At 41.8% G+C, this 25849-nt stretch overlaps 1 protein-coding gene across 2 annotated transcripts in view; it reads right to left on the bottom strand.

The window, feature by feature from the left end:
- Positions 1–369: 369 nt before the first annotated feature.
- The window catches only part of LOC147437146 (uncharacterized), a 32971-nt gene continuing 7491 nt past the window's right edge, over positions 370–25849 (bottom strand). Inside the window, exons 3-5 of one of the 2 annotated variants that reach the window (XM_086486754.1) lie at positions 15844–15999; positions 12518–12579; positions 370–1755 (exon numbers count right to left, since the gene is read on the bottom strand). In XM_086486754.1, the coding sequence (XP_086342880.1) occupies positions 501–1755; positions 12518–12579; positions 15844–15999 (1473 nt within the window). In that variant the 3' untranslated portion in view covers positions 370–500. The remainder of the gene's footprint in view (positions 1756–12517; positions 12580–15843; positions 16000–25849) is intronic. The other variant, XM_086486755.1, reaches the window with a different exon arrangement.

Below are 25849 nucleotides of genomic sequence, written 5' to 3' on the forward strand. Positions count from 1 at the left end.
ACAAGGTACCTAAATCTTCATAAGGATGAGCATTCACCTGTTTCCTTGTACTGAACTATGTTGAGCTTGCACAGAGTGCAAATACTAAGGGTTATGGTATGGCAATACATGAGTGTAAGGAGGGGGATTATACAAAGGAGGAAAGATACATTTTACAGCGAGTGGTCCAATATACAGGGGAGTATTTGGTGAGGTAAAGGCATAACTTTTTTATTTATTTTTTTGGTTAACGTACTTAATATTTGATATTTTTTTGGTTTTGCCTGAATATCTCAACCAGCTTGACTGATCATATCATTCCCGCCGGCCCCGGCCCATGCAAGCGTGGACAAAAAATTCCAAGTGACAAGGCACTGATTGGTCAAATAATGATTGAAGGAAGGAGGGATTATTACCATTAATGCTCATATTTGTCGAACAGCTTATATGTACAATACAAGAAGCTTGAAGGGGACTAATAATAAAGATGTACATGATCAGCCAGAGAGAAGGCCACTTTTTTACAAATTATGTGCTGCATCATGAGTCATATCTTGGAACACTTTAAGCCTGTGTTGCCCCGAATGTATACGTGTCAATCTTTGCGGCGAGACCGGAGCTCGCCATGTGTCTTCTCCCTGCTGCTTATAATCATCTGAATGGCTTTTCTCTATTGTACCTTCAATACTATTGACACTATCCTCATCCAATATGCAGGCAGCATTTCCAACTGCATCAATTGGCATATACATGGTTGATACAGTTTCCTTCGCGGATGAAGCGGCCACATACGACCCTACACTCTCTATCACCTTGTCAACACAGCTGAAATCTAGTACATGATCAGTCTCACTGCCTGCCCCCTGAGCTTGGTACTCATCCCGCAAGCTTGGCACATCTATTTTCATGAATTGGTTCATCGAATTTGCGAAACCTTTGCCGCCATGACCGCAGTTGTTGTCACTAAAATCTTTGGTGCTGCTTACAGTGTTACCAAATAATTCTCTAGCAACTGGCTTTTGGCTCAATAATATTGCATTTGGAGCCCACTCACCACTCTCAAGCCTAGATGCTGCATCCACATTCATAACAACATTCTCTGTTGCATCGACTAACAAGCCAAAACCACTCTTATCTGCATGACTTTGGGGATTCTTCTTAGCTCTATAATTAGGCTGCTGAACTGTGGTTGAGGGACCAATCTCTCTCTTAAAAGACCCGGCAGCACCTGAACTATATGGCGCTGCAGACACGCTGCAGTTTGTGGCGGCAAGCTGCCTGGTGCAGTGTCTGCCTATGGTAAGAGCGGTATCAACATCATCGCCTGTAGATATGGACGGCAGAGGTGCAGCCAATTGATCAGAGCTCCCATTGGTAGTCTTTGAGAGACGAAGAGCAGGATTAGTTCTAATTCGTGCTGGATTACCGTTAATTGTGCTCTTGACCACTGCAGCATTACGGGGATTTTGGCTGCCAATAATGGGTGGTTCCCACAGCTTCCAGTGAGTCCAGAGATCGAACTCTTGCGGGATGATTAAAATCTGTTGATGTTGATTATTAGCGCTTAATGATGGGCTCTTTTGGCTGAGCTCATGCAGAAGGGCCCGAGAGCGTTGATAGGATTTCACATGGGACTCTGAATCGGAGCGTCCGTCTGGACTCATGGGAGTGACCCTCTCCAGCACCGCTCTCGCCTCCTCCTCCTTACCTTGCTTCAGAAAACACACGCCCAAGTTGCACAGCTTGTTGCTATCCTCCTCAATTGACAAAGCCTTCCTGCGCCATGCAAATACAAAGATCAGACGTGCGGCATCGATGTGATATATTGACTAGATAGATAAATCTCGTGCAGGTCTGCCACTATTTTACTAAGACAAGCTGCATGCGTGAGTCCTTGCCCTCTGGGGCAACCCCGCTCCCCTCCCTTGCCCTTCCCATTGCCATCGCACAGAGAGAGAGAGAGAGAGAGAGAGAATCTCGTGCTCTTTCTCGATCAACTGAATTGACGCCCCAGCTCTCGAAAGCCGGGAAGCGTCAGGGTGGTTTGAGAGAGGGAGAGAGAGAGAAAGATGACACGCACTGAAATAAAACAAGTGATAAAATCACGAGGCCTGGCAGCCTGCTATTTGTGAGCCGCACATAAGAAGAACACATCACGTCTACTCCATGGAAGATGGGATTGTTTGAAAGGCAAGATAACATTTTGTTTAAGCTTACATGTATGCACTTACGGGGTATTGAAGATTGCACATATACACAACCTTACAAGCCTAAAACAAGCCTAGAGAGGAGCCTTGGAAGAGTAGCTCCAATCAACTCATAATATGAGCACACTTAGCCCTAGCTATCCTAAACGTCATGCTCACGATCCAATGGACATTTGTACACAGAAACAGAATCCATCAACAACAATCCAAAACTTGTGTCCGGGACATAAAATACAACATCTCATTAGGAGGGACCAAATTTAATCCACGATTCATGCAATCGCAATACTTATCTTGCGAGATAAGTATGATGACTATATAGCAACATATGAAGCAGATCATAAACGAGTGGTGGTGTCATTATTAGCCACAAGCCATCAACAACTAATAGAAGTGATGTTGCTACTTTCATACATCCTACACCTCTGATTTTAATAACATTATACAGAATGAAGCAGATCATAACCAGTGGTGGTGATTGTTAGCAGCACAACAAACAACAAATAGATGTGCCATATTTGCTGCTTCATACATTTGGTACTGGGTAAGCAGTTGCACCTTTGTAAGAGCAGGAACACAAAATGCAAGGCTAAAATGGTGGAAAATTTTAACAGTTCATGAAGTGTAGCGAGGAAGACCTCCAATGGGTGCCAATTACTTAAAATGATTGGCCAGACCATGGTGGCAACATGTTGTTGTGATGAGATTCCACATGCCTTTGCTCTAGCATTGCCCTCTTTAAGTGAAAAAGACAAGAGAAATGTTAATGGCACTTGTCTGCGACCTTCTTTCCCTTTAGTGTGCAATGAGTTATAACAGCTTTTCTTTCTCTGAGCCATAATTAGCATCAACCTACTATCTTGATCAAATAGGATCGAGAGAGAGAATTTATCAGGCCGGCAGAGGAGGGAGGAGTTATTTATGAGCTTTATTAATGGCTAATGGGTGGGAGGCTTCAAGTTGCTGCCTTCAAATTTATTTTGCACGAGCATGCCTCAAGCCGTTCTTTCCTTCGACGACAGAGAGAGCGAGAGAAAGAACTCCTGCGAAGTGCACCACAAGAGAGAGTGAGAAAGAGAGAGAACTCTTGCAACACAGACGCTTTGAGGAGGGTCGGGAGAGGTGGTGACTCGGGTCATGTGAGGAGGGTGCAAGCAAGAAGCTAGAGTTGAGAGACAGCTATGATGCTGATCTGATCAGGGGGCGGGGAGAGGGAGGCTCTGAATCTCTGAGGAGGCCTCACAATGCAGCTGGCAGGTCATGCGAGCAGCTAGAGGTCTTGGTGGAAATAGGGAGGGTGTGTCCATTGATGAGTTGCACCAATATGGGGGGCGCAACTTGCGGATCCACGAGGGGAGCCAAGAGGGCTGCATCAAGAGCGACTGAGCAGCCTCTGAAGCTTCCAATCCTGCTTTTGGCAATCTCTGCTACAGTGAGCCACCAACTGCAGTTTTGGCAGAAATTGGAAGCGCGATGGCAACAAGTGGTGGCATTTGCACAAAGCACAACATCCAGCCGCTGGCCATGTTGCCTCGACCCAAGCCCTGATCGCTCCTGCATTGCTCATAGAAAACCCAAAGCGCCATGCTCATCCTCATCTTCTTATAATGCATTATAATGCAGTGTGCACTCTCTATCGCCCGCAAGCGTGATGCATTTATATTGGCAAATAAACAAATACGTAACTTCAGATTAACAATTATAAATGTGAATCGTCACATGATGACCGAGGGGTCGTCTATTGTAAATATGAACCAACGTGCACCTTAATAAAAACATAACCGTTCGTACCTCCTTCTGGTGTTACTGTCTGTGTACTCTCTCTCTCTCTTTGTGTTCTATACAGTAGCTGTCTACATGGTATCATTCGCTGACAACTACTAATCCTCTAGAGTACTAGCGCCCTCACGCTTCTCCCTGCACGCTCTGATTCTTGGTTTGATCCGGACTCATCAAGAAGCATGGCTGCAGCGAGCACTTCATCCATCGTGTCCAAATTCTACCAGATCGAAAAGCTTCAGGGCTCGAATTACCTTCCCTGGAGCCTTAGAATAAAGATGGTCCTGGAAAAGGCTGGAAACTGGGGCGTGACAAATGGTGCTGAACCTGACCCTGCACAACAACCTGTTGCTGCTGGTGCAGCACCACCTACTGCGGATGAAATTGCAGCCTGGAAAAAGAAAGACCTCGAAGCCCGAACAGAAATTGTGCTGCATCTTGGTGATCGCCAACTCCAATTGGTTAGAACGTTGGAAACTGCTGAGGAGATGTGGACATTTTTGAAGACACAGTACCAACAGACAAATGTCGTATCCCGAGTTCTCCTGCACAAGCAATTGAATGAGATCCAAATGGAATCCTATGCCACGACTGAGGCTTTTCTTGAAGCATGGCAGGCTGCGAATGACAACCTTTTAATTGCTGGACTCACCCTCCCCGAGGAGGTTCAAGTAAATGTGCTGTTGAATGCTTTACCTGATTCATGGCAGTCTTTCATTTCTCAACATTCTAATACACCTAATTTGAAGCTAATAACTCTGCTGGCTAATATAAGACAGGAAGATCAAATTCGAAATCGGCGGACCAATACACTGTTGACACCTTCCAGCACATCTTCCACCACTCCCCTAGCTATGCTTGCAGGAGGTTCTAGAACACACACTCGTTTCCGACCTAGACAATTTCTATCCCGTCAATCTCACTTGCTTAGGCAATCTAGTTCAAATCCAGGATCTTCCTTCTCTAGACAATCAGGACCAACCTTTAGTCAAACACCTTACACTCCTCGCTTTCGTAACAGTTTTAGATCTTCCACCTCTGCTTCAGTTGTACCCACATGTAATTTTTGTCATCGTAGAGGTCATACAGAGCGTCAATGCCGCACAAAGAGGCGTCAGCTTCGTTTTTCCAACACTCGGATGAATGCAAACATAGCCTATGGGACTGATGACCTGAGTGAAGATGTAAACACAATGCATCTCTATGCTGCCATTGCCACTTCCACTTCTCATGCTGAGGACTGGTACCTTGATACTGGCGCTACACATCATATGACAGGAACACAAGCCTGGCTGCATGATTACCAACCTGTCACCTCTTCATTGGAGGTTCGACTTGGTGATGACGCTCTCTATAACGCTGCCGGAAAAGGATCCCTCCATTTGAGGCTACCAAATGGCACCACTACTATGGTCCCTGACATCTATTATGTTCCCGGCTTAACAAAGAACCTTCTCTCGGTTAATGAGCTGACCAGCCATGGTACTAGTGTGGAGTTCCAATATAATTATTGTGTCATCAAGACGCCTTGTAGTTCTGGTGTTCCAACAAACTTAATCTGTTCCAAACGGGGCAAGTTATACCCTCTTGGCCTTGAGGTGATACCGCCAAGCATGGAAGCTTATTCAGCCCATGGCTCTCAGGATGAGGAGACCTTATTGTGGCATTACCGCTTGGGACATCCTCATGTCCAAGCGATGCGTACTATCCAGACTCATGGGATGGTTACAGGGTTTACACCTACCTTGAGCCGCATTTCTTTATGCGAAGCATGCATCTTTGGCAAGATGACACGGACCAAATTCCCAAGGTCCACAAGTGAGACCAAAGACCTCTTGGAGCTGGTCCACTCAGATCTGTGTGGCCCAATGCCTACAATCTCTCTTACAGGCTCTTCATACATCCTTACTTTTATTGATGATTGGTCGAAGTACACGGTGCTGTACTTCCTCAAGCAGAAATCTGAAGTGCTTACTCATTTTCAGCACTACAAGACATTTGTGGAACGCCAATTAAATAAGTCCCTTCGTAATCTCCGCACAGATAATGGCGGTGAGTATGTTTCCAATGCTTTCAAGGACTATTGTATGCAAGAGGGCATCTTTCATCAGCTTACGGTGCCCTACTCTCCCCAACAAAACGGCGTGGCTGAAAGAAAAAATCGCACCTTGCTGAATGCGGTGCGTGCCATGATCCTCACTGCTGGTGTCTCCCAATCCTTTTGGGAAGAAGCTGCTGCTACAGCTTGCTATGTACAAAATCGGCTGCCTACACGCACTCTTCCAAACAAAACTCCTTATGAACTGTGGGCTGGCGAGAAACCCAATATCTCGCATCTACGCATATTTGGGTCACCTTGCTATACTCTCATCCCAGCAGACAAGCGTGATAAGCTCTCTTCTCATGCCAAGAGAGGCATTCTCGTTGGCTATGGTGATCGTTTTGGAATCAAAGGATATCGCGTCTATCATCCTACGACTCGTACCTTCTCCTTTAGTCGTGATCTCTTCTTTCAAGAGCATGCGCTGATCGCGACTTCTTCCTCTACTACTGAGCCTTCCTCGAGCTCCATTTCTGCAAATATTTCAGCTTCTTCCAACACTACGGCAGGTTCTGGCCCTTCTTGGGGAGTTCTTGAGATGATGACCAGCAATACACCTAATGCTCCTGCTGCTCCTCCACCTCCTCCACCTCCTTTGGCTCCTCCTATTGGTCCACAACCTGTCACACCAGCTCCTCGCGAAGTGGTCTCCCCTGTTCTCTTGTCTCCTACCGCAAGCCTACTCACACCATCTAGTCCCATCACACACACATCTCACATGTTAAATTCTAGTCCTGTTGCTCCCTTGCATCATAAATCTCACCTAGTCCATCATACCACCACCGCGAGAGTTCCTCGCAACCCCTTCACCCGCCTTCATTATGAAAGCCCTGTGTTTCAACCTTCCAATAACCCCAGCTCTTCACGAGTTAACCATTATGCTCGAGGTGTGGGAAGTTCTCCCTCAACCTCTACCACCTCCACTGAGTCTCCTCCAGCAAAGACTCGCAGTTTGTCTGATATACTTGGTCGCCTTAATGTTGCTCTGGCTGAGCCCTCTAGTCTTCCTTCAGAACCCGATGATTATGCTCTTCCTCTTGATGGCACTATTAGTGTTGCTGCTGCTCTTGGCTCACCTGATGCTCACCTTTGGCGTGCTGCCATGGAGGCTGAGATGGCCTCTCTCCGACATAACAATACATGGGTATTGGTTCCACTTCCACGGAATCGCAAACCCATTACTTGTAAGTGGCTTCTTCGGCGTAAATATCGTCCTGATGGCTCAATTGAGCGCTATAAAGCACGCCTTGTTGCTCGCGGTTTCTCTCAAGAACCTGGCGTGGACTACTTTGAGACCTTCTCTCCTACACTTCGTCTCGCATCTTTGCGAACTCTATTGGCTGTTGGAGTCCAGTATGACTTGGAAATGCACCAAATGGATGTTGAAACAGCCTTTCTAAATGGTGAACTAGAAGAAGCAATATATATGGTTCAACCTCCCTACTTTGTCCATCCGGACTATTCTGAGTATGTTTGCCTACTCCTTCGTGCCTTGTATGGCCTAAAGCAATCTCCTCGCCAATGGAATGCACGATTTCACTCCTTTATGCAATCCATTCACTTTCGGCGGCTCCAAACTGATGTTTCAGTCTACATTCGACGGCGTGGATCCCAGTTTGTCATCTTGGCTCTCTATGTGGATGACATCTTCTTGTTAGCAACATCTATCCCTTTGCTACAACAAATAAAATCAGAATTGACTGCTACATTTCGCATGAGTGATGGGGGGGAATTGAGTTATATTCTAGGCATGCAAATATTTAGGCATCGCCCAACACGCACACTGCATCTCACTCAAGCAAAATTCGCAGAAGGCATTGTAAAGAAGTTTAATACTAATTTGCACAAGCTTTGCTGGACACCACTACCATTGATGCGATATGAAAAATATACATTGCTAGAGACTAATACAATATTATGGAAGCATGATCCACTTGCTAATTTATATCGCAGCATTCTAGGTAGTATACGCTATCTAGTCTCATGCACTCGCCCTGATTTAGCTTTTGCTGCTGGTATGCTTTCACGGTATATGCATTCTCCACGACATGAGCACCTAGTACTAGCTAACCGCCTACTTGAATACATAAATACTACACGAAATATGGGTATTACCTTTCGAAGGGAAAATACAACAGGTGGTCTTCAAGTTATTGGTTACACAGATGCTGACTGGGCCACAGATCGGAAATCACGGCATTCGATTGGTGGTTTTGCTTTCACCCTTTCAGGAGGCGCCATATCATGGAGAAGTAAACGGCAAGCAACCATCTCTCTCTCAAGCACTCAGTCAGAGTATAAAGCAGCATCTGAAGCTACAAAAGAAGCTTTATGGATCAACAATCTCCTAATTGAACTTGGTTTTAATGTTCACCTTCCTATGGTTTTATATTCAGATTCAATGTCTTCCATAGAGTCATCTAAAAAGGCAAGGCAATCAGACAAGCTTAAACACATTGATATTGCTAATCATTTTGTGCGAGAACAGGTTGAAGCTCAAAAGATAGCTCTACTATACAAGCCTTCTAAAGATAATGCTGTTGACATGTTCACTAAAAGCTTGAGCTCTGTGCAACTGTTCAAGTGTGCAGAGACAATCGGAATGGAGTTTGGAGACAGCTAACATATTTGTTTCTAGGGGGGTATTGGCAAATAAACAAATACGTAACTTCAGATTAACAATTATAAATGTGAATCGTCACATGATGATCGAGGGGTCGTCTATTGTACATATGAACCAACGTGCACCTTAATAAAAACATAACCGTTCGTACCTGCTTCTGGTGTTACTGTCTGTGTACTCTCTCTCTCTCTTTGTGTTCTATACAGTAGCTGTCTACAATTTAATGCTCCAGCCTCCCGACTTGAGTCCCTGCCTCAGCTTTGATTGCCTGGCGGGCTAACAAGGCTTTCACGCAGTGAGTTTGGAAACTCACTCACACCCAACCATTCGTCCCTTGGAGAATGTGTATATTGGACTCATAACTCAGGTGGAGCTGGAGGTCAGGGAAACGTGCCCATTAATGTGTAAAAGCAATGATAAATGATATGCAGAATATCTTGACAAGTGGAATCTGAAAATCAGTATGTCAAAAAAACTCATTGATATCATTCATCATTGCTTTTACATGTTCTTCATTTCATGAGTGCCCACTATCATATTCAACCAATCAAACTTTTTCTTAACAAAAATTAAAAATTGAAATTGCTTTTTGTATTTTTCAACAGCAAAAAGAAAACCCATCTCTATAGCCTTTGCCCTTTGGGCAAGCCAAAAAAGATGCAACCGAGCGTCCACACAGGTTTCCCATATTTTGCCTCTTTTTTGGCCTGCTAACTAAAGGCTTTAGTGTCCATATCGTTCAAATTTGTTTGCTTGACACGTGTCCTTTCAAAAATTGAAGAGAAAAAAGGTATTTCTTTTGAAATGCTATTTCCCAAAGTTGTTTTCATTTTTTTGGGCATGTTGAAAAAAACTAAAGAGCAAAGGATTAAAGAGGAGTTTGATCCATGTATGATGATTCAAATTTTTTTTGATACTCACTTGTGTGAAGAGTCCTTTTATTTAAAGACTTCACCAAGAATCATTTTATTACATTATTAAATTAAGTTATTATTCTCTATGTTTATCAAATCTATCTTTTTTAATGACAATGTGGTGTGTGGTCATGCAGGTAGAGTCCGGCCACCTAGTGTGGTCGGACACGTTATGGTTGTAACCAACTCTTTAGCATAATATAAGGAGGTACACTCTCATAGAAGAGGGATGCTCATTTGGTCTCAATCTTGCTCTACATTTGGGTACACCACATTGGTGGAGACGGTGGGCATCCTTGGGTGGTTCAAGAGGAGTTTTCTTGCCTACTAGTAGTGATGGAGTTCTCGCCCCCGCCCCATTACGCTCTGTTTTCCTGCTCTTCTCACACCCAGCCGGAGGACCTGTCGCACTAGTTTTCCTTGTTGCTCGCCATCTTATCTGTCACATCCCTTCTACAAGAGAACCGACCAAGCTACCTCGCAGTCGCATAAGTAGCTCATCGGCCTCGTCGTCTTGTCATGGTTTGTTGTTGTCGATGCAGCCGTTGATCTTCCTAAATGGGGTTTTCCTTGACGATGCCAGCAAAGATAGTGCCAAGAGGCGCAGTTCAAGGTGCTACCCAAGCCTCAATTGCATGGCCGATAAAATAACTGCCATCAAATCTTCCTCATTGGCATTTGTTGCACTCTCCGTGGTGTTTCCTGCATGCTGCTTTGTTCTAATCAAGTCTTGCTTTTGGAAAGAGTTCAACGCTGGTGTGAATTTCCCACAGCTCACGTAGGTCGAGTTCTAGAAGAAGTACAAAGTCAAAGACAGTATTCATGGGGTTGTTTTGATGTTGTTCGTCAAAGAAGAAGAGAGATGCTACCTCCCTTTTGCGATTATTGTTCACAGGCATAGGAGTTGCTGCGACTTGGTTGCAGAGGTGCCTTTTGCTACTGATTTCAGTTCTTGGAATTTTCAATTTTTGTTCAAATAAACTCACAATCACACCAAGTCTCTTGTGGAAATGGATGTATGTCACCAAGATATCGTGTCTAGTCCTCAGTTTGTCCTCCCTCGTCTTGTCCATTACATCGCGATAGTGACCTGATGTTTGCATGAGCGAGATGTATGAGTTCCATGCCTTGATGATGTCAGCATGATGATGAGTCTAGCCCCCAAGCTCAGTCCCTTAGCCCCGAAGCCGTTGTATGATCACTCCCCCCGGATGAGGCGTTGGAGTTGATCCCTTTGAGTCAAGTCTTTTCTCAGTACAAAATTGTAAAAAAGATGTCCATCTTTTTTCTCCCTAAGGGGGGAGGTGTGGTGTGTGGTCGTGCACGTAGAGTCCGGCCACCTAGTGTGGTCAGACACGTTATGGTTGTAACCAACTCTCTAGCATAATATAAGGAGGTGCACTCTCATAGAAGAGGGACACTCATTTCGTCTCAATCTTGCTCTACATTTGGGTACACCACAACAACATTAATATATTTTTTTGTTTTAGTTTTTTATGTGCTTTTTTATTTCACACACACACACACACACACACACACACACACACTCACACACACAGTCTAGCCTGTGATTACGAGAAGCAGGTGAACAAAAATAGAGTTGCGCACAAGGGTAGGGCATAGTGCCCTGCAAGATGCGAGAGGCCAAAGGGTAGGGCGGGACGAGAGGGGACCTCAAGTACAGAGGAGGCAAAAGGATAAAACGAGAGGAGAGGGAGGAGGGAATTTCAATGAGTGTTAGCTCAGTTGGTAGCGCAAGAGCCACTTGTGTCTAAGGTCTTGGGTTCAAACCACCTTGACATATTATGTGACATGTGGCCCTTGAGGTTGTTCCTCTAGTCCATATGATGGGTTGGCCATCCTTACCCGGCTCGAAAGACTCACTTTAAGAGCCGAAATGCCTCCACCAATGGGGGTTGGGTGTCTGCATGGAGATAATGTTTACTAAATATGCAATGTCTATTTTGCAAGAATAATCCCTCGAGGAGTCCACTATCATGTAAAAATTTCATATAGCACGTGCGAACAAGAGGTATTTAAATAATCCCTTACTTGTATATTTTCAAGTATTATATGACCCTTTATGTATGAATTTCTGTTTTTAAAAAAACTAACCCTTCTGTATGAAAATTTTCACTGTCTCAATTAAAAAACACTTTATGTAAGTATATTTTTATGTAAATGTACCTAATTATAAATCCCTTATTTTGTTCGCACTTGCTATCTTACATAATTCTTAGTGGACGCCCCGAGAATAATCCGTCCATATTTCTCTTGTTTGATGGGGATATGTCATAAAATGTTGACATCACTATTGCACTTGATTGGAGCAAAGTAGAGCTAATCAAGGCAAAAAAACCAAAAGGCCAAGCCTGGGGTCGAAAGCCCATGAAACACGCCACAAATCATGGCACAATTTTTTGGCATTTGATCATACATCACCTTCGTAGGGTGGTGCATGAGATTCTAGTGTAAACTACTCTTTGAATTCCTAAGTCTAGAGCTGCTAAAAGGAAGAAACAGTTATTTTTCAAAGTGTGTCTCGTGCATATTATTGGCCTATACATAGACTCAAATTGAGTGATATATATGGTGCTACACTTGATATGCTTGCTTGGAACATGAGCTACATGAATATAAAATAAAATCAGAGTACTCGGTGTCTTGAAACTTTTTTGAGCTTGGTTTGCAAGAGGACTCCAGGAGACATCTTCAAATCTTTGTACACATTGAAAGATTTATGTCTTAAAGATAAACCTAGTACAATCGTAGTAACCAATGTACATACAAGCCATAAGGGCAACAATATTTTTTTAAAGGTAATTGAATTTTAAAAATTAGATTCTTTTTCATGAGAGGGATCACTTTAGAACACATTCAAATTACACCGATCGTGAATTGAAAACAAGCATACCTATAGACAGCTTCTGCAGCTACATAATTGCACAGCTGCATGTATGCCCACCCAAGATTGCCCTGCCCAAATCAATTTGTTAAGTTGATTTTTGTAATACATAGACATTAATAGAGCAAATGGTTCATCTAAAAAATTATGAGCAAAAATAAATCTGAGATGCACAAAAAATTGTAGAGATCTTTCCAAGCATCATACCATGTGACATCAAAGTTTTGATTATAATCAACAAAGAAAAATATGTAACGCTACTAAAATGCAAGAAGGAACTTATAAATAGCTATACATATATAAAAAGGGGTTATTTAGACATGAGCAAAGCTTAACACTAGTTCTATAGTTGGACACTCAAGTGTCCTGCGACACTATAGTGTTTTGTTTTTCCTCAAACTTGCGACAATTATTTGGTAGCGCTAGAAATCAAATTTATAAGTCATCCTTATATACTCTCGGCCAATGATGAGGTAGAAATTATGAAAAAAAATTGTTCATGCAAAAATAGATTTTATGGCATTTTGGGTAATTAAAAGTTTTAATTTGAATATTTTTGAAAAGTTGAGTGATTTTTTGTCAATTTTTTTATAAAATGCTTATGGCATTGTTTTGAAGTGTTATGGATACAGACAATCTTAGACAATCTTCTTACAACTAGACATTAAGCTTCACAACTTAGTTTTTATCCCAAATATACACTAATTTTGAAAATACTGCAAAAGGGAAAAAAATTGGCCTTTTGAAGCTTCTATCACCAACATGACGAGGTTATATTGCAAAATTTAAGGTCCAAAATTGACCTTTAGGTCAAAAAAAAAAAACAAGTTTTAAGGTTTTTGAACTCACAAGCAGCTTATAAATCAAGCCAAAATTATTCCTCTTTGCAGCCCTATTTGTCTCTTTTATATGCACCATGGCCAATGAAGTTCTTCAGTTTGAGATTTCCTAATCCTTTTTATAAAACATTAACTTCACTTATCCATTATCCAATTTTACTCGATTTTCAAGAGCTTATTCGTTTACATACCCTTTTTTCTATTCTTGTTACCGTCTCTCAATGATATTTGGTCCTAAACCTATGAAGTTTGATAGCTATTTGGTGCCAAGGATGTGAAGTTTTTTGTGGTCTTCACAACAAGGTTATAGTAGGAAGAAAGAACATGGTTTAGGAGGGCCATTCAAATTGACATTACACTACGGAGGTAATCATAATTTCAACAAATGCGAGCAAGAATGTTAAAAGAGAAAAATAATTCTAACTCAAATTAACTAGCCAGTTTTTACTATTTGAATTTAAAAGTTCCCCTTTTAAAACTAGATCTTAACACATGAGGTTTGACTCCTCAAAATTCCAAATAAAAAGGCTCTCCTAAACCCCATTCTCTTCCTAATGATTATTTGGAAACATCAAGATCGATTGAGCTGTGGGATTTCTACACAAGAATTTTCTACACTGATCGACACTGATCACATGCCTTGACAAACCAAAAGACTTGCTAATAGTGTTGAATTTCTTTTGTCATGATTTTTGAGATTGGAAAACAGCTTATAGTGTATCCTACTATAGATGATGACAACCAATGAATTGATTGCACAATTCAATGTATATTTCAGGGACATTTTGATATGTTATCTTGGAGCACATGGTCTTGAGACATCAACAAGGTATTGTGATTCATCTACAAAATGTCTGGACATCCTTAGGATAATCAATGCATCTATTGTTTTGAAATGACATAAGTTTTGATTTGCACATAAACTCTTGATCACAAAAGGTAAATTTTCATCATCCTCTTGTATAGGGCAATCTTTGTTAAGGATTTATACAATATAACAGACATCTAACACTGCCATACGCCCATTTAGAGCCTTGACTACGTACACTACCATGTTTCAAGACCTAGGCTTCCTGTGATTGGATTGAAGGTGGCAATGAGAAAGACACCCACTTGTGTATACACTCTTTTGTAAATTTTGTAGTTTGCCACTATTTGTGCACTACTATATTCTTATATGATCCTAGCTATGATTATTGGCATGGTTTTTGATGAGTTCGTCCATGAATTTGTTTATAGTTAGCATTTTTCCTCTCTGTTATGGTTATGGTTCTTGTTTCAGCCATGGTGGTGCTATTGGTTGTCATTTCAAATATAATTATGGGTAACGGTTATCGAATGGTTATGGTTATTACTTTTGTTATAGCCAAAAATCTACCCGCCTCTCTTATCCTCTCTCCTCCATGTGCCACATTTCTCCTTTTCCCTTTCAAGCTTTTGCAAGCATCTTTCCAGATTCTATTTAATTGACCTACTTTTGAAAATTAGACCGACATGCTACTAGCTATAATAATGGTTTTTGCCTAGTGAGTCCACCTCAAAATGTGAGTGAATAGTTAAAACTATGGTTGTCAAAGCATTGTCCTTTTGGCTATCACTTATGGTTTTGTATGTGGTTATTGTCATAGTTTCTTATTCATCCAAAATCTTTGATACATAAATGGTTATATAATCTTGTTTTAGGTTTCTTTAAGATACGGTTACTTGTTTTTTATGGGTCTGACCACAATTCATGATGTTTCATTCATGAAAGATGGTGTGGTTGCTTCTTCACTCTCCCTTAGACAAAATTGCATGCGGTGTGTTGTGCAACCGTTTCTATGAAGCTACAGTAGCAAATGCTAGTCCATTTTGCCTAGAACAAATTTTTCAGACTTGATCATTGATATGAGCGTTTGTATTCTACCTCAATATAAGCCTCGGTTAAGTCATCAATGCTACCTCTCCGTATACATGTCACTCTAGACGTCGGTATACATGTTGGCATAGGCATCAATAAGTTAAACGATAATGCCAACACTCAAACCAAGGGTATGAAAACCATAATACTCTGACGAGCTTGATTTAAATTAATCATTAAATGTTACAAACAACCCTAGCAGATCCTTTGCACACGGTTCTCAAAAGTACATGATGTTGCATTTGTCCATCTAGGTTGGATTCCTTCAACTAATGAGTGTCTTAAATTCTAAGAGAGAACGAAAAGAATTGGAAATTATCATCTAGTATTGCCTTCACGTCTAGTTTCACTTTATATTCTACAAGTTTCAAGCTTCACAAGAATGAGACAAGTGGAGGTCTTCTTTGGCCTTGAAATTTTTAAGTTGCATTATATATAGTATAGATAACAAGCTGATAAAAATCTTTGGCACTTTCTATTGTAGAAAATACTTTCTCTTGTAAGGAAAGAGTAATTTACCATTAAGATCTCAACTATCTAATGAGAATTTAAAAAGGCTATAGAAAAAACCACATTTAAGGGTATAGTAAGCTTACCAATAAACGTGTAGCCTCTTGCCGAATTGATATTTGAAACTTTCTCCCTTGAGATCGAGCGGTCTTAGTGCGCTTGCCATTGAAAACCATTCCCTTATGTATAAGACCAAGCTTATGCTTCAGGAGATCAATTTGCTCATCCAATCTTCCACATTTCTAAGAATAAACATGCATGCATATCCATAAGCTAGTAAGAAAGTTTCTCAAGCTATAAGCTAATAACATCTTGCACATTTTTGAGAACAAATATACATGCGCTAAAAGAGTGAATGATTCTCAAGCCAACTACATAAATCATTTTCTAAACTGCTTTGATTAAAAAAAGTTTCAATTGACATGGTTTAGATCCAAACTCATTATAACAACAAAGCAAGAATGCTAAAAAATTATACTTTTGTGTCATGTTTTTACCTACCATCTTTCTATATAGGCCCCCTCGCCCCTTTATAGGAAACCCCTTGACTGCATGCTCCCTGGTCTCACCCTTGCCTAGACATGAGTGTTTTCATCCTCGAAAACAAAAGTAGGCTATCTCTTCTTAAGAAGATAATTTATTAGGTTGACCTATACTTGGATAGGCAAGAACATGTGTAGGTTCATGCGGTTCAGTGGGAAGTTCTATGAATCAATAAGAACTTATTGACAGATTTCATTGTTGTCCCTTTGTAAACGTTTACTTAAACGGTCTACATGAGAAACCGGGTGAATACGAGAATGTGCAAACCATATCGCCAACTCATTTGACTATTTTGAAGATGGCACAATATTGTAGAAGAAACTAGTAGATACAGGACCAGTTTTCAGACTTTCTGAAGGTTTTGGAGCACGTAAGAGTGCCTCTTGTGGACTTTCCTTGAAAGAAATTTGTCAATGTTTCTCATCATCATACTTCTTGCTTCTTTGAGCATGTTTCAACATGTGCAAAGCCCATGACTTGCTCAGTTTTCTTGATAGCCAACCCACCGCAATTGGTGATGTAAGTTGAAAATTGTACATAAGCAAGGAGGGACTAAACCTCATCGTAACGTGCTGCATAGGAATATAAGAAAACTCCAAAATAGGGAGATAGCTTTCCCAATCGGATTGCTTCTTGCTAAGGTATGCTCTTAGCACATCCTCTATCATTGGATTAACACGTTCAGTGTACCTCAATATTATCCACATAGCTGATATTGAGTTGTGTTCCCCATCATTTAAACACAACCCTCTCAAAATGACTCTTAAATATTGTGGGATAACGATCACTCAATATTGCTAGACAATCCGTATAATCGATAGAAATTGTCAACAAACAACGTGGCTAACTTTGGCAATTGTAATGGTGGACTTGGTTGGAATAAATTACAGAGTTTAGTCAACCTATGTACAATCACCCATACCAAGTCATGACCTTGTATGGTGGTTGGTAGACCTGCTGTCGGGGGATTAAGGGTTTGAGGGGTGAGTCGGGAAGGCACGGGGCCTCTAGCTATCAGAGGTGGTAGAGAGAGAAAATAGAAGAAACTGATGGATGAATACTATTAGAAACCCCAAACGCACATTATATCATTGATATTGAAAGAACTTGTACAAGGTGTGGTCTGAGCGACCTATAACAATCACCACAGTGTTAATAAACCTTGAGTAAAGTTAATTCAACAGTTCTAGCATTGATAACTAATTAGAACCGCTGCCTTACTCCCAATCAATCACAGTCTTGGAGTCTTCTCGATGCATGTCCAAGCCCTCAAAGTCGCATACACTCGAGCCCCTCAGTGAACATCGATTGGCCCTTACTCCAAATATCGGTACCTGCCCATCTGCTATTGAGCTCTCCCTTACTTTACCAAAGTTCTTAAATGCATAGCACCCTTTTGCATGTTGTCAAATCCCAAATCCAAGGTGACCACCCAAGTACTTGCCCTTGTTGGTCCATATTATAGCCGAAAGATCAAACAATCTGGAGCTTTTGAGATTGATTCCCTTCTATGAGAGCTCATGCCGTTGAGTATGAGAGAAGCATCCACCCTTGATGCTCACCTCTCTTTCATCATCCTCCTACTCCCAAACCCTTTCCCTCTCTCCTTCTTGCTTATCTTCGAAGCCTCATGGCTTCACTCCTTGCTTACCTCACAGACACAGCTTATTTCCGCTTCGTCCAGTGGATGAGAGAGCTTTTTCTTCTTTTCCCTCCTCTCCTAGTTTTCCTTCATGCCATAGCCATCCCTCGAGCTTCAAGGGAGGGAAGGGGGGGGGGGGGAATCGAGCTCCTCTTTGTTAACCTACGGGCTTCAACTCCTCTTTTCCTTGCTCATCCCCATGGGCTTACTTCCTTGCCTCACCAAGCCACAAGTTGCACCATGGGCCTTCCCTCTTTCTTCAAGTCATGATACACCTCCCTTCATGTTCTCCTCTTCCCTATTCCTCCTCACGTTCCCTTTCTTCATGAAATACCACCCCCCCCCCCCCCCCCCCCCCCCCTAAATAGCCCTCTTTTTATATCTAGCATCCCACCCTAAGCAACGGCAGCGCCGTCGTTGCTAGGGCCGTAAGAAACAAGGCCTACTGATGTGGCATGGAGATGGACGACATGCAGCGTTCCTAGCAAGATTAGGACCAAAACGCTCTGCAAGGGACCCTTGAGCGTTTTTCACTTCACGGCCAATGCCATCCGAGCATCTCTAAGGTCGTCACGAGCGCTTCTCTCTCTCCCTACGCCCCTGCTCGCGTTTTTTTCACGCCATGGTCTCCTCCTCATTCACATTATAAATTCCCCCTTTTTTTTAAAGCGGGCGGCCACCCTTTGTGTACCTTTGGACGGCCATGCCCTCAATGGGCGGCCATACCCGGCCTTTATGTGGTGATCGGCCTTGCTTTTTTAGCGGCCCATGACTCACAATACCATCATGAAGTTCATTGCCCATACCAATGTCTTGGATAGTGCACATTTGCATTACATGACGACTAAGCATTGCCAACTCAACATTTCCTCCGACTCCTTCACCCCTTCGACCTAGTTAGCCCATCAATAACTCAATGTTCTTTCGTAAAGCACCACATTTAGCATAGCATATATATATATATAAAGAATTCCAAGAGACTGCACCCCGGATCAGAAGCCTCTCTAGCACTTAGTGTGCTCTCCATAATGCATCAAAACCCCCATAATTTCAACTTAGCAAGCCTAGCTATCAATGCACTGCAAGAGATGACATTGCGGACAAGATGCGCCTCGAGCACTTATAATTGATCTATTAAGTGCGCAATATTCCAGAACATGTCTAAAGCTCAAAACTCCCAGATGAAGAACTGACCGAGGCGACCAAAGTGGTTCGGAACAAGCCCACGGTGAAACTTAAACTGGCAATATCTTGACAATCAAAACTCCAATTGATGATCTGAAAAGAACGGCGTGCTCCACAAGATGAGCACGTCTTGCCCATGCACTTACTTCATCCCTGATCCCTCATCTGCAGTTGCCCAATCCGTATAGATCTGGAATTAAGCCCAATTTCAAACTGGCATAACTACTTCATCGTAGCTCCTATTGATGAGCCGTAAAGACAGGTCTGTAGAGCAGTTCAAGTACTACAATTCTAGTCAATAAACTCCCATCTGTGATCACCTCAACCATACTCTCTTTTTAGCATTAGTCAAGACAACTTTTGGTCCTTTAAAGCCGCATCTGGCATACATTTAGCATTGAGCTAGCTTGTTATCAAGCCTTGATCACTGCTAAACACAAAGGCTTAGGGACCCTCATAAGCCTTGTCCCACACTGGCGAAAAATTGAACTCCACATGAGTTCCTAGACTATATTGTACACCTTCTGTCGAACAACACTTGCCAGAAATGATCCCTACCATGTAGGTCTATGACCGTCTTTAAAGAGGTGAGCACTAAAAGGTGGATCCTCGATAACATCATAGCAAAATAAATGAGAGGGCGTTCCTGGTACACTAACCTCTAGTCCAATCGTAACTACGACCTTGGAAAAGGTGTGCAAAACTATTGTGCAGCCAAAATAAATCCCTTGGTTTTATCTTTATTCAACAACCCTTGGTCATGGCTTAGCAACCCAAAACCTTCGGTCGGTTTGCCTAGGTTGTAGACAACTCGTAGGTCACCCACATACAAAACGATACTATCAAACCAGAAGAGAGCCATAATAGGCATCCTAGCTTCCGTTAGTAATTGTAAGCAGATTTATGATATGAAGTGAACATTGTTCACTACCCTTGGCAATAGAGAGTTTCTTTCCTTGAGAGGACAAGTGTTAAGGGTCCAAAAAGTGACCCTTAACAAGTGAAGACATATATGGAGTGATTTTTGCTTTCACAAGTTGAGTCATACCCAAAGCAAAGTGCTTCTATAGACATAATCACTTCTATAGACTAAGCAAGTGATCCTTTCACGCAAGAATCTTATTCACATTTGAATCATTCAAATAATCATATCTTCCCATTGATAGAAAGATGAACAAAACCCTAAAGAAAGTATTCATACTAGATATTCTTTGGGGTTTTTTTATTTAAGGTATGCCTTGCATAGATTTAAGAGATATGTTTGACCAATGTAACTCAACAATCGTGAAGGTGTGGGTGCAAGTCCACATAACTGCAATGGAAAGAAAAGATTGTCTACCTTGAGGCTCTCTTAGGAGGCCATTGCAATCATATGCAATGAATACAAGTAAATATACTAATTTGAAGTTCTATCGTAGTGCATGCACATTGTGCGTAGAACCATTGATATATATAGTGCATATCGATAGTCATATATAATGAATACAAGCAATCATACTAACCTGAAGTTCTATTGTAGTGCATATACATTGTGCATAAAACCATTGATATGTATAGTGTCTTCCGATGTAGTCATATACAATGAATATAAGCAAATATACTAACGTGAAGTTCTATTAAATAGAAGGTTAAAACTATAGTTAACTCCTGCAACAACTTCAAGAGTCATCAATAAACATCACTAGAAACAAATGAGATCTTACCTATTTTGAAGTGATCATGTGACAGCGGTTTTATGAAGCAAATACACAGCCATTGGGTGGTAACGCGATTTTTGACACCATAGTGCATTAGGAAAAATATGAACTTTGCATGTGCTTTGTAAGGAATCCTAATGTTTAGGGATTAAGGCTAATGTTGTGCAGGGTTAAGGGGACAAGGGTATTCAAGAAGCTAGTTTTGACTAGGTTTTTCTAGCCTTTTTTTAAGGCACATGTAGGATGTGGACCTAGGAGGTCATTTTCTCTCTCTAGCTTTTTGAAAGTGAAGGGAGTAAAGGACTATGGCCATATCAGCAAAAACGTACGTCACTAAGGGCCAAAAAATTGATTTTTTTTCAAAAAAGACATTTTTATTTATTTTTTATCTAAAATTCCCTCCCAACATATATGCATATCAAAAAAACCATTTTTTGACCTTTTTCTGACCTACAAGAACTGAAAGTCCACTTTTTAAAAAATATTTTCTTTCCCAAAAACAAAACCTTGTTCCTCCTCCTCCTCCCTCTCCTCTCCCTCCCTTTCCCCTTCTCTCCTCCTCTTTCCCTTTCTCTCCCTCTCCCACCCTCTTCCTCCCATCTCTCTCTCTCTCCCTCCCTCCCTCCCTCCCTCTCTCTTTACATCCTTTGCTTCCTCACGCATCAACTGTCATGATGCTCACGAAAATCACAAATCGTGTGTCTCCACCATGACGTACTTCGCATACCAAGAGCTTACATATTCGCTTGTCCACGAAGTTTGCACCGAAGGCCGCACGTGAGGGTGAGCAAAGGTTGTCACAGGAACGTCGCGCCACCGATGAGACGAATGTCGACATTTGGGTGGATGGCTATTTGTACCCTTACGATCCTATAAGCCGCTTCCATCCATCCTTTAATAACCTTTTGACATTTCTTCAATATCTTGGGAGGAAAGAAGTAAGTTTGTTAGGCTATTGCAAGCGGTTGTCTATGGGTGCAAGTGCTTCTTTGCATTCGTGGATGCACGAATGTCAAGCTCTTCAACTCAAAACAGTGGCATTACAAGAAAGTATTGCCTCTTCGGAGAGTCGGAGGTTCAAACTCTCCAACAACAAATGCAAGAAAAGAATGCCCACATTATGAAGCTTGTCAACACCATCACATATTTGAAAGAAACACCCCTTGGTGCAAGGGAATGCAAGCGCACGTTTTCATCCATTGAATCACTTGCACATACGGGTGGAGCAATGAATTGACCACCTTTACTTTGCTATGAAAGGGAAGAAGCACATACTCCCATCTTCTCATCTTGCTCCCAATTTTGTCCATGATCCACCAAACCTTTTGTTTGTGAGAAATATTCATCCCAAGTGGGGCCCCAAGGTGGCAAAATGCCATTTCTTCAGAGAAAATTTCTCTTGGCCAATCAGACGAGACACAATGAATCATTCTATAAAAGGGAAATCGGTGTTGACTTTTCAATGTTTCCTTTAGAGCCAGAGGTTGTGGCAAACATTTGAACTATCTCAAGAGTCTTTCTGAGTCACTGAGGGGTGGCTTTTACGAATAATAGAGAAGCATAGGCAAATAGTTTGGCTAGAAATTGTTTGTTACCAAGGCAAGATAGGCCTTGAATATCCTCTTTTTCCGTGCTTTTTTCGAGCATGGTAACCAGGGGATGAGAGCCAACAACAAAGAAGAGAGGGGCCATAGGGAAGCCTTGCTTGATTGACCTTTTGACTTCAAAGGCACCCACAATGCTATTGTTAAAAAGAATTTTTTAGGAGCTGCCTACTCTAGAACGCATAGAAATGATTTTGTAATTAGCTGACATCATAGTTATTGGCCGCTAGTATAGGTTTGACAACACCTCTTTTCACACTTGGATCTAGCACTTCCTCTAAAAGGGCTTTATTTGCCAAGCAAGTAATGGGGGGTTTCAGGTCATTTTACAACTCCTTGAAAACCTATGACATCGTTTCATCCCATCCTGGTGATTTTTCTTTGCCTAAGCATTGCAAGGCTAGCAAACATTCATCTTCAGTGACGCATTTTTCCAAGACGTTCGCTTTTGTGGGTGTTATAGTTTGATTGATATTATTGAAAGGTGTGGCTCTCACTTCTTGGCCCCCTTGCGACAGATTATTTGGTTGTACTATGATATGGCCTAGATGGTCAAGTATCAATTTGGCCATTTTGTCTTAGTTCTTCATCTCCCACTTCGTTGGCTATTGTTGGGATGATACCCTGTCTTTTTTGGGTTTTAAGAACTCTAAAAAGGTGCACTTGATTGGCAACCTTGGGTTTGAGATAGATCTCCCTAGACAATATTCATGCCTTTCTTTCTTCTTTGAGCTACTATTGGGTGAGGTATTCTTTTACTTCGAGCCATCGCTTGAACTATACCTCAGTGGGCGTCCCTCCTTTCTTTTTGCTAGTTAGAGCTCCACTTCGTCTTTATCTTTCTTGTGTTTGTCATCCCGAGACTTTCTTGTCCTTGGTCATGTTCTTTTATCGTTGTCCAGATATTCCGAGAACGAGTGTCGCAAGCCCTTTGATTGTCTACTTTCACATCCTTTTCAAGCTAGCTAAGAGCTCTCTTGACTAGGCTTCTAAAAAGAGACTCCTTAAAGAGGTGTTTCCCCTGGCCAGCTTCTTCTTTTTCACTTTGGGACAATGATATTATCCTTTGATCAATCTCATCTCTAGGAAGTATCAACCTTCATGTTGATTGAAGGAGGCGACAAATCGACTTGATAGGAGCAGTAGTATATGTCTAGTCTAGAGGTTGTGCTAGCATAGTGAATGTAAAGCTTGGTGTGTTACTCCACGGACCTATCAATCACACATCCACCATTACCTACTTCTTGCACAAGCTTCCCCATTTAGCTTTTTCCAATCCTATCAAGAGGCTAGAAGATTCTGCCTTGTCTTTTCTACAGTCCATCATGTTAAAATCCCTCACAAGGCACTAGTCTCCCTCCACAGGGGAGTCCCTAATATCCACATAGTTTAGATCTCTCCTTGGCATTGTAGAGGCTGTATACATTGATAATAGTAACGATTGCTTTGCCCATTTGATTTTTACATCTAGGATTCTCCTGAAAGTGTGGTTTAGCACCACCTAAGTTTCATAGTTTCTAACTAAAATGGTAAGAACTACACTGAAGCTATCACTTCCATCTCCATAAAATACCAACTTCTTTCCTAAATCTTGTTTTTTGCTTCTAGTGATTATCTTGGTTAGCCCAATAGTTCATTTTTCTATCTTTCCTTGTTGCCACTTTCAAAAAAAGGGCATGTATTTGCGGTACAAAAACTCCTCCACCTCCAAGAGGACTTCCTCTATATTCTCTTTTGTTGTCTTAATCTTCCATGAGATTGAGCTTCCCTTCCTTGTGAATCTACACTACTACTCTAGTTTGGGAATCATACTTCTTTGTTGTCCTAGGGTCCTCAGGATTTGCAACTTCAAATATATTTTCATATTGAATTGGAGTCCCTGACTTGTCCAACGAATTCTCTTTGTGCTTCCTGACAACTCGTACTTGTGATTTGAAGAGCTTGCATGACATGTTGAAGATTGTCTGCCACCTATTATCTCCCTTCTAAAGGTAGGAGAGAGAACAATCTTTTGGATTACCAAAGCTTGTACTCTCTGGTGGGGAGTTGTAATCGAAAGCTAGGACTCGCCGGGGGGGGGGGACCATGTAATCATGTTAATATACTAGTTCGACAGGAGGGCTTTTAAAATACAAACATTTTAGGGAATTTAATAGAGATACAATAATATAAGGATATTGCATTTTGGAAAAATATCCTAAAACAAGGGGTCACGTTTGATAGGGGTTATTGAATAGTGGGAACCCCCCCCCCCCCCCCCCGTGAGCTAGGGGTGGCCGTTTTGTGAATATCAAGTTCTTTGTTTTGTGTGGCAATATGTTCTTATGAATTCTTGGAAGCCCGGTTATTGCTATCTTTCCCATCCTTCTCTAATTGGTCATTTTTCTTTGAGGAGGTTTTTCAACTTCCATATTTTTCTTAGTGTGTTCTATTTGGGCTTTCTCTCCACTCTTCTTAGTGTGTTCTATTAGTGGCTCTACTCTCTACTACTAGCTCTACTTTGCGCTTCATTGATTAATTAAACTGTAAGATTCATTTCCTAACATTCTAATTGGTCATTTTTCTTTGAGGAGGTTTTTCAACTTCCATATTTTTCTTAGTGTGTTCTATTTGGGCTTTCTCTCCACTCTTCTTAGTGTGTTGTATTAGTGGCTCTACTCTCTACTACTGGCTCTACTTTGCGCTTCATTGATTAATTAAACTGTAAGATTCATTTCCTAACATTCGCAAAAGCAAAGGTGCCCCACCTTAGCTGTTCCCACGCAGCCCCTGCTCCAAGCAAGCAGTTATCCCTCCCCTTCTTTCTCGCATTCGTCTCCCTCCTTGGTCATTGCCCACATTGCCCTCAACCTCAACCACTACCACAAGAGAGAGACACAGAGAGAGACAAAGAGAACCCCCCAATGCGTCTACTACCCTTGCACATCTGCACGACAAACACAGAAAGAGACAAGGAGAACTCTTGGAGCTCCAACTGCTCCATCATCGCCGAGAGAGGGAGAGAGAGAACCGCCTCTGAAAACACACACATACCCCATTGATTTCGCACTCGTAGATATCTCTCTCGGCTTTGCCCTTACAGATCACTTACCAGCTACGCCCTCAAAGACTCCATATCTTTCACCCTCCACCTTCCCTGCTCGATCATCCCACAACATGTTGACACAATCAAAGCTCCCCCTCAATCCACCTTCCCTTGATGCATCCCACACTATACATACGGGATCCATTTCAATGCTTCTTTTTTTCCTTTAATCTAGGAGCGCAAGTAGATTTGTGCTCTTATAGAGCAACATCCCAATAAAATCGTGAGTACTACTCTCAGCATTGAGCTGCAGCTCATTGCGATGCCCTACCTACCCACTGATTTGCAAACCCTCTCGTTTAAAAAGAAATGTTGCTCTGCCTTGCATGGGATGCA

Source organism: Adiantum capillus-veneris, chromosome 17 (genome assembly GCF_014529385.1).
Source record: "Adiantum capillus-veneris isolate H3 chromosome 17, ASM1452938v2, whole genome shotgun sequence".
Lineage (NCBI taxonomy): Eukaryota > Viridiplantae > Streptophyta > Polypodiopsida > Polypodiales > Pteridaceae > Adiantum > Adiantum capillus-veneris.